Below are 10,645 nucleotides of genomic sequence, written 5' to 3'. Positions count from 1 at the left end.
TTCCGCGAGAACAAGTAAGATAAGCTAATGCACTTTTGACTTTTTATTAAATTTCTTATACGTAATATAGTAAACACCCACGATAAATTCTTGGTTATTGTAATAATGTAATATAGGCATAATCCTATCTAACCTATTATTACGATGAAAATAAAATGAGAAAGATATATATATATATATTTTTTTTTTTTTGCGCAGGGGTTCCTCGAGACATGCAATTTATTGTAAAGGTTACGCAAGGGTAAAAAGGTTGAGAAACGCTGCTCTAGACGTTACGTCAAGAAGACGTGCATGTGAATGTGCGTGTGTGAAACGGAACAAATATGTGGACCACAAGAAATAAATAAGGATAAATATCAATCGTCAGCTGAAACCTGTGCGTCAGCCCATTTTCGCCACACTTGTGACGACAAGTTTGGTCGATCAGTCCTAATATACAGCTTTAACCATTCATTATCCCAACGTCCTTACAACTGAATAAAATTGTCCAGGTTTAGCCTGAACGAAATATGTAAAGTTAATCACCAGCTCGAAATGGACGAGATGAATTGTAGCCTGTTCAGCTTTGATATTTTCCTTAACTGAAGACACCTCATTTTCTTAATCTTTATTATCATTTTCATAATTATGAAATATGATTGATAGAATTATTTTAAAATAATCTTAACGATCAAATAATATTTGTAGAATTAAAATTAGAGCCGTTGAAGCTTGTCTCAATCGTTTGTACAATTTAAGGACAAACTCAGGGCCATGTTAATTAAAAACGATGCAACTATATTTTGTTGTCAACTATTCAATACGTGTATGCAATAGCTTTCTTGTAATTTTTTTCCAAACAGAAAATATCAGCACAAAAGTAGAATACATATTTTTAAAGTTCAGATGTGTATCTTGGTCAAGGTGTGGATACCCGCAATAGTCAGTATAGAGGCTATAATACAATACAGGCGGCGTAGTCAGCATATTCAAGAATCGTGTTAAGTAGCAAGTACACACAAATAAATTTGTAAATAAAGATCCGAAAGATGGCTTCATGGATGATCATAGTGCGTTCGTATCGGTATCTGCTCCTCGCCCCTGGCATCCCAAGCTCAGAGGGTTCAGGTGACGGTTTAGGTCACCTCACCATTTCCTGGCGTGAGACCGTAAATTTATCATCCATCGTGTGTAGATTAGAAAACACAATTAAATTCACTATCAGCAGAACAATAGGTCACACCGACAACTTTCTTTTTTTATTCGTTTCGGTTGTGTTAGATAGTTCACTGATTAAAACATCCGGGTGTTCACGTCGACCGAGGCGGATATGCTGATATTGAATTCTGTAAGCAGTAACCGACGCGAGAGCAGGAACGAGATCTCCTGGTGGCAACACTCAACGGATTGCGTGAAAGAAGGGCCTTCGGGTCACTACCAAACGGATGTGTGAAAAGTATTTCAGGGAAGCTGCCTTAGAATTTCTAAAATCACGAGGATGTGGTAAGTATCTGATGTTTCTAGTAATTTTTGGTGTGTTCTAAGAAGCTGATAAAGGGATTTTTGAGGTCACAAATAGGTGGTGATTAGGTGATTCTAATCATTTGTAGTCTGTTAAATTAAAAAAAAATTGTGGGAACTGTACTTCAATAAAAATCTTGTTGAATGACACATTACCACGAAAAATGAAAGAAAAAAGAAAAAATCAGAAATACAACAAAACCAAACTAGTAGGAACCCGTTTTTGCTAACCTACACTAGGGGGTGACGTGTGTTCTCTAAACTGAATAAAATCGCCTGACGACAGCAAGAATAATGGTTACTTTGTCTAAACAACGAAAGAACGTAAAGGAAAAAACAATTAGCTTTCCTTCACCGTGTTTTTGAAAACAAGTGTTCTCTTCTAGGTTCAACACACACCCAAGTGAATTCAATTAGTCTCGCTCACCCAAACAATAAAATGAATGATCGATGAAGATCGGTATAGAATGGACTGCAACTAGAGCATATACAACATTAAATGAAACAGAAAGCAATTAAGTAAAATGAAATAATTAAATTTAATTGAAAGTAATGAATTAAAATGAAATTGACAAACAATGAGATTAGAAAAATAAATTGAGTTTGCTCACCCAAACAATAAAATGAATGATCGATGAAGATCGGTATAGAATGGACTACGACTCAAACATATACAACATTAAATGAAGCAGAAAGTAATGAAGCAAAATGAAATGATTAAATTTAATCGAAAGAATGAATTAAAATGAAATTGACAAACAATGAGATTAGAAAAATAATTTGAGTTAGCTCATTACTTATGATTATGTTGCTCACTATACTTTATAGGTGTATTCGTATAAACGTCATATGAATCTTACATGAGTATCTGTCATTTGTGGAACTAATGAGTGATAATTACTTGATGCATGTATACTTTCTGTTTTCCATTCTATTATATGTGACTGATAGCACGTATTGAAGACGATGTAGACAAATATTCTCAACCAGGAAATTATATCATATCCTGGAGGTGAATATTACGTTATTGGGGCTGACTATATCATATCTAATATTGCGAGAAAAAAAGTGTATTAATTGTGTAAAATGCTTTCCACGTTTTATAAATAAGACCAGGTTTATTTCCTTCATTGAGTAATGCTTATTTTATGCATAACTTTTATATTAAAGTTGTTTTTTCATATTCTTATTTTGTTGTATTTTGCGCCTATGTTGGCTATATTTTTTGCACGGGAGAAACGAGAATAAGCATTAATCTTAGTTGTCATAATGATCTGTTGATATATTTGTCGAGTGAAAAATTGTGTGTGATCTTCCAAGGTTCTCCGTTTCTCGTTCTGTTGACTAGTAAGTCGCTGATGACCTTTGACGTTTCCCAATGCACTTCTGGGCACAGAAGTTGATTTTCTATGCTTGGACCCAGACGTAAATTCTGTTTTGATTCTCTCTCTCTCTCTCTCTCTCTCTCTCTCTCTCTCTCTCTCTCTCTCTCTCTCTCTCTCTCTCTCTCTCTCTCTCTCTCTCTCTCTGTGTGTGTGTGTGTGTGTGTGTGTGCGCGCGCGCGATAGACTATCCTGATCTCAGAGTAGGTAGCTGGCCTTATGATCGATATTTACCTTGTCTGGTGAGAGATTAGAGCGCGCACGCACACCACACACACACACATACACACGCACGCGAGCACACACACAAAAACACTTCAACGAACGGACGGCTTAGAAGACGTTCTGAAGAAAAGTGAAGTTTCGTGGATCCCAAAGCAAAGGAAGTGCCTATTGTATTTACAGGGTGGGGGGAAATTGCTCGTGGGGTAGTGGGAAAGTAGGGAAAGAGGAGAAGGGGAGGGATTGCTGGGGAAATGGAAGGAAATGAGGAAGGAAAAGACTTGGCCCAGGCAGACAGGCGAAAGGTAAACAAACGGCCCCCCGACCAGCTGAGTGACGACGAAATGTCTAATAAAAATGTAAAGATTAGAAGTATAGATAAGAGCAATACAGTAGAAAGTGATGAGAATATTTTCCAGGGATTTAAAGAGGGTGGGGGGGGACAGAAACCCCCCCCCCACCCCCGACTGACAAGACTAGAAGAGGTCGATAAGATGATCGAGGACTTGGAGTGTAGTTTCGGTCATGTTAACAACATTGTACAGAGGGTTGAAAAATTGGAAGAACTAGAGAAGGCGAACAAAAACTTAACTAAGGAAATAGAAGACCTAAAAAGACAGTTAAAAGAAGTAAAAAAGGAGAATGAAGAGTTAAAGATGAATAATAAAGAAAACAGAGAGGGATGGAAGGCAATTCAAGAAAACAGTAAAGTTGCATTTACTGACATAATTAACCCATTAAACTCCGATGACAAGATTCTTGTCATTTGGTCAAATAAAACAAAAAATCATAAAACACCAAAATGTTTGATCAAACACCAGAAAATTATGACGTCAGTCCTCGCTTCGCTCGCGAGCGAAGCGAGGACTGACGTCATAATTTTCTGGTGTTTGATCAAACATTTTGGTGTTTTATGATTTTTTGTTTTATTTGACCAAATGACAAGAATCTTGTCATCGGAGTTTAATGGGTTAAACAGCAAATGAGAGAACAAACTGAAGACTCATTTATTAAAGTGATGAGACAGAAGGAGAATATAGTAAGAGACTTAGCTGATAAAAAGAAATGTATAATTATATTAGGAATGGAAGAGAAACATAACCCAGATAGAACCTCAAGAACCAATGAGGAAAATGAAAAAGTAAGCAGTTTACTAAAATTAGTTCAGGAAGATGAACCAGAAATTATGAAGGAAATTGAGAAAAAATTCAGGCTCGGAAAGTATAGTACAGATAAGACCAGACCAATTAAGATTAAATTCAGGTCACAAACGACGGCAGAGAATATCTTATCCAAAACAGGGAAACTAGCAACAAGTGAACAATATAAAAAGGTATGGATAAAAAGGGAAATGAATAAAGAGGAAAGAGAGGAAGAAAAGCAGAAAAGACTTGAAGCTAAGAAAAAAAAAAACGAGAGCAGAACGGAGTCAGAAAAAGAGAGATTCTATTGGAGAGTAGTGAATATGAAACTAAGGCAGTTCGACATACAAGCGAAAAACAAAAGGGAAACAGAGAACACAATGGAAGTGGCAGAAAACTAAGAGTGTCTTACACAAATATAGATGGATTAATAACAGGATTGAATGAGCTGAATGATTATTTGAAAGAAAAAGAACCGGACATAATGGGAATTGTAGAAACAAAATTAAAAGGCCCACTACCACCCAACAGTGTAGGACATGATGCATATAAATATTGGATTAGAAACAGAGAGAAAAAGCAAGGGGGTGGAGTTATGTTCCTGACTAAGAAGGATATAAACGTGAGGGGTGTCATATATGGAAAGAATACAGTAGAGATGATTATGATAGAAGTGGAAGAGAGAGGTAAGAAGAGCAGAAAGTTTGTGATAAATTATGTGCCTCCGAAAACAGCCTCATGGGAGGAGAGTGAACATAAAAGTATGTTAGAGGACACAAAGATAACATTAAATAAAATAATGGAAGATGGAGGAAGAATAGTTATGATGGGCGACTTTAATTGCAAAGAAATCTGCTGGGAAGAGATGACAGTAAAGGGTGGAGACGGCTCATGGGGAAACGCTCTACTTGAGATGATTACTGACCATACAATGACACAATGGATACAGGAGAACACTAGGTATAGAAATGAAGAAGAACCATCGAGACTAGACTTAATAATTACATCTGAACCTAGAATAGTGGACAAGATTGAATATAAAACACCAATAAGTAAAAGTGACCACATATTGATTGAACTGGAACTTAATGAAGAAAAATATATGAAAAGAAATGAAAAATATAGAAAAGGAAGAATGATGTATGAAAAAACAAACTTTGATAAAATAAGAGAATTCTTTCAACTAGAAAACTGGGAAGAAATATACAAAGAAGAAACAACAGTGGAAGAGAAATGGAATATTTTGACAAAAATTTACAAAAAAAGGAGTGGAAAAGTATGTCCCAAGACAAAAACAAGAAAAAGAATATGTAAAATGCTGGTACAACAAAAGTTGTAGGGAGTTAAAAGACAAAAGAGACAAAGCCTGGACCAGATGGAAAAAAGACAGAAGACCTGAGAAATGGAAAATATATACCGGTTATAGAAATGAATATGTACAAACGTGCAGAGAGGAAAAGAGAAAATATGAAAAAGATGTCATAGAAAAGTGTAAAGATCAACCAAAACTATTCTACAGATTTGTAAACAATAAACTGAAAAACAAACAAGACTTGGAGAAATTAAGACAAGGGGGAGTTGAATACACTGAGGAAATGGAAATGGCGGAAATTATGAACAAACATTTTAAATCAGTGTTTACAAGGGAGAACATACAACCTGAAGAGATTGAATGGAAAGAGAAAGTCCCCCCTATGGAAGAAATAGAAGTAACAAAGAATGAAATATTGACACACTTGAGTAATCTTGATGTCAGAAAATCGCATGGACCAGATGAAATAGCAAACTGGATTCTGAAAGAATGCAGGAATGAACTGGCAGACAAAATACATAGCATACTAAACAGTTCCTTGAAAGAAGGAAAAGTTCCAGAAGATTGGAAAAAAGCAAATATAGTACCTATATATAAAGGGGGAAATAAAGAAGAACCTACAAACTATAGACCAGTCTCTCTAACAAGTACAATAGCAAAAATTTGTGAAAGAATTATCAAAAGTAGATGGGTAAAATATTTAGAAAAAAAAAAAAAGTGTTAAATCCAAGGCAATTTGGATTCAGACAAGGACGATCATGCGTCACCAATTTAATATGTTTCTATTCAAGGCTAATAGATATAATACAAGAAAGAGATGGATGGGCGGACTGTGCATTTCTAGACCTAAAGAAAGCTTTTGACAAAGTACCACATAAGAAGTTGCTTAAGAAATTAGAAACTGAAGGAGGAATACAGGGCAAAATACTAAATTGGATGGAAGACTTTTTGCAAGAAAGAAAAATGAGAGTAGTGATAAGAGACCAGCACTCAAAATGGGATAAAGTAATAAGCGGTGTTCCGCAGGGAACTGTTCTGGCCCTATTATTGTTTGCTATATATTTTAATGATATGGATGAAGGAATTGAAAGTTATATGAGCTTCTTTGCAGATGATACAAAACTACTAAAAAGAGTGAAAACAGAAGAAGATTGTGAATCACTACAGAGAGATCTATATAAAGTACAGGAATGGAGTAGGAAGTGAGAGATGGAGTTCAATACAAAAAAGTGCAGTGTAATGGAATTTGGAAAAAGCAAAAACAGAATAACAGGATCATATAATTTGGGAGAAGAAGGAATAAAAAAAGTAGAAAATGAGAAGGACCTGGGAGTCATTGTTATGAATAATATGTCACCTGAGAAACATATAAATAAGATTTTTGGAGAAACCTATAATTTAATAAGAACAATCAAAGTTGCATTTACATACCTGGATGAAGAAATGGTGAAGAAAATCCTAATCACCCTGATAAGACCAAGATTGGAATATGCAGCAACGATATGGTCACCAAGTACAAAAAAATGTATAAAAAAACTTGAAAGAATACAAAGAGCAATTACAAAATTGGCACCAACACTCTCAAAACTATCATATGAAGAGAGACTAAAAAAAACTTGAACTACAGACACTAGAGCAAAGAAGAGAGAGAGGAGATTTGATAGCTATTTACAGAATCATGAAAGGCATGGAAATTACTGATAGAGAGAATCTGATAAAATGGGATGACAGAAATACAAGAGGACACGGAAAGAAAATAAAAAAAGACAGCTATAGAAGAGATTTGAAAAAGAACAGCTTTCCTCACAGAGTAATAGACAGTTGGAACAAGTTAGATGAGAAAGTGGTGTGTGCAAAAACAATACATGAATTTAAAAATAGTTTAGATAAAATGTGATATGAAGACGGGACCCCACGAGCATAGCTCCCCTTCCCGTAAAATACAACTAGGTAAATACAACTAGGTAAATAAATACACACATACACACACACAAACACACTCACATACACACGCGCGCGCACACACACACACACACACACACAAACGCGCGCGCGCGCGCGCACACGCACTTAGGAAGAGGCTCAATCATAGATAACTGGTCTGAATTAGTTGGAATAACCAACTGTAACACTTGAAGGTAACTTTTAGGTTTGGGTCCGTCCGCTGGTAGCGTAATCGGAAGCGTGCTGGTCTCTCTTTCACTTAATTGTGCGTTCGAATCCCGCACTTCTCGCCACTTCTCAGCAGTGACTGCTAGTTACCTGCCCCAACAATCTAAGCGCATCGGGCAAAGGTGACGGCTTCGGCCGCAGCTACTCAGCACCTCCTGGCGTAGGCTTCTCGCCTTGTGCTGGAGCTGAAGATAATGAAAATGATGGGGGGGGGGGAGGGGGAAGGGGTGAATTAGTCTAGACCAGGGTTCCGCAAAAGGTCCCTAAGGGTTCCGCGAGAACAAGTGAGATAAAGTAATGCACTTTTTATTTTTTATTTAATTTCATATACGTGTTATAATTAAACACGCATGATATATTCTTGGTTATTGTAATAATGTAATATATAGACATCATCCTATCTAACCTATTATTACGATGAAAATAAAATGAGAAAGATATGGTGTATGTTTTTTTTTTGTGTGTGCTTGAGATACTGGTATGCAATTTATTTTAAAGGTTACGCAAGGGTGAAAAGGTTAAGAAACGCTGGTATAGAGGTTAGCGAACTGAGCAGTAAGGGTTAAGGCTCTAACCTACTTTCCACAAACCCTAAGGGTACCTCGGTCAAAGTACAGGTTGTCTCAGAAATAAGTGCAACTCCTTAACTAAATTGATTAATCAACACTCACCCAAGAAACTCCAAAAGGTTACATTTTCTAAACTATGATAATATAACAATTGGAAAGATGAAATATTTGAGGTTTTCAGCTCAAAGGATTGATTCGGAGTCCATGTTCTCGATGGCTGCCATTGTGTTGCAAACACACTTGAAGCCGACGAGCGAAGTTGTGTCATTCACTCAAACCCGGTCTTCCTTCTTGGCAGTGCGATCTTTCTGGGTGAAGGCCGCTTTTAGTTCAGCAGTGATTTTAGGACAGCTCTCATACACATGGTCTTTTAAGAACATCCCCAGAGACAATATATATATATATATATATATATATATATATATATATATATATATATATATATATATATATATATATATATATATATATATGTGTATATATATATAATATATTATATATATATGTATATATCTTACATATATGTATATATATATATATATATATATATATATATATATATATATATATATATATATATATATATATATATATATATGGTACGAAACTGAATGGGTCCCAGATATATATATATATATATATATTATATATATATATATATATATATATATATATGTATATATACATATATATATATATATATATAATAACAATAATAATGAATAAATAAACAAATGAATAAATAAGATAATAAAAATGGTATCTGTGTTAAAAATAGATAGAATAAAATAGAATAATGTGGGGTTCAGATCGGGTGAGTGCAGATACCATTCTGGCTCACGGTACTCGTTAATCATGCGATGAAAATATCAGTGATCCAGCCACTAGATGTATAATAATGTCACATCTTGTTGGAACCACTGCCATCTCGAGTGAAGCCACGACGTGTCCCAAAGGGCCCCCACCCATGAAAATTATAATACATACATACATATACCAAGGCTTTTTTCCCCTTACCAGGGGGGTAGCCAAAAAGGACAAGGCAAAAACATTCCCACCCATTTCATCCCCGAAAACACTCCACACCCCTCCACCCTCCCTCCCATCTTAGCACCTCCTAGATGACGGGTCATCCCTGCATCCTGTCCACTGCCCTGGGATATTATATGATAATAATAATGGTTCTAGATATTATAAAATAATAATAATGGTTATAGATATTATGAAATAATAATAATGTTAATAACAATAAATTAGCACCATAAGATAACACTCCTCTGTGACACTGAGCCCTTCTCTTCGTCAGTCTCTTCAAACAAAAAGCAAAAAGAGATCCGATTATGTCACGTTTCGAGATAGCCATCTACCACCTAGGCAGTGCATTTCACAGAGTGCAAGGGTCTCTGAGGCAGCTCGTCTGGGGATTGTGTCTCCCAGAACACGTTGTTCTTGCCCTTGGCATACCCATAGAGAGAGAGAGAGCAAGAAATGTGCTTCGTCACTAAACCAAACATCAAGAAAGTCAGGATCTTCCTGTCAGTTGAAGATCCTTTGTCTTGATTCCATTCAGCTTCGTTGACACGGGGCTAGTTTAGTAGCCCCTATAACTAGCGACTTGTAAACTACCCCTCCACTTGCCCAATGTCAACGGAAAGTTAGTAAACTTACCTCCAAACTATTCTAGTGTCAGCACTTACTAGCTATGTAAAATGACCTTAAGACTAGCGGCTACTAGACCCGTGTCAACAAGGCTTTGTACCGTTGCGTGTGGAAGATTCCAGTTCGTGGCTACGAGTTCGGGTCGACGGTCTTCGACGGCTTCGGACAGAATCTCTCGTAGCATCTGGATCAGGGGTTCTTAACCTTTTTTCTCCAATTCCCCACTTTTTAGTGAGCCAACTCTCCATTTCCCACCACAGCATCGGTGACAACAAGAAGACACCAGAAACAAACAAAAAGAAACAAAAACACATCGATTAGAAAAAAAAAAAAGACTGGTTCTTCTGTCCGACCGGTCATTCCCCACTTGGCAACTCCGCCATTCCCCACCAGTGGGGAATTCCCCACAGGTTAAGAACCACTGATCTGTACGAAGACGTTATCACACTGGGCTATTTTTCCTTCGACTTTTGGAGCAGATTTCCAGGTCGCAGCTTTCGGTAAGGAATCTGATATGCCGGTGGAAAATGAATTTCCTCCAGAATATCAAATTCTATTTTATGTTTTTTTGTCGAGAAAAGAAAATAATTTGTCATTGTGGTTTTACGGCGGAAACAATTCTGGAGGTGGGGAGTACCGCCGATTAATCGGAGGTAGGAGGAAAAATAATCCTTCATCATATCTTGC

The 10,645-nt window shown here is 36.4% G+C and overlaps 1 protein-coding gene across 1 annotated transcript in view; it reads left to right on the top strand.

Annotated features, from left to right (window-relative positions):
- Window positions 1-1,326: 1,326 nt before the first annotated feature.
- LOC143021946 (uncharacterized) overlaps window positions 1,327-10,645 on the top strand; it is a 101,344-nt gene continuing 92,025 nt past the window's right edge. The window contains exon 1 of the mRNA XM_076179858.1: window positions 1,327-1,482. Within this exon, the coding sequence (XP_076035973.1) occupies window positions 1,478-1,482 (5 nt within the window). The 5' untranslated portion in view covers window positions 1,327-1,477. The remainder of the gene's footprint in view (window positions 1,483-10,645) is intronic.

This window comes from Oratosquilla oratoria, chromosome 43 (assembly GCF_046742065.1).
Source record: "Oratosquilla oratoria isolate Oo_2021 chromosome 43, ASM4674206v1, whole genome shotgun sequence".
Taxonomy (NCBI): Eukaryota; Metazoa; Arthropoda; class Malacostraca; order Stomatopoda; family Squillidae; genus Oratosquilla; species Oratosquilla oratoria.
Note: the sequence above shows the minus strand (reverse complement) of the source record. Positions and strands in the feature narration are given on the sequence as shown.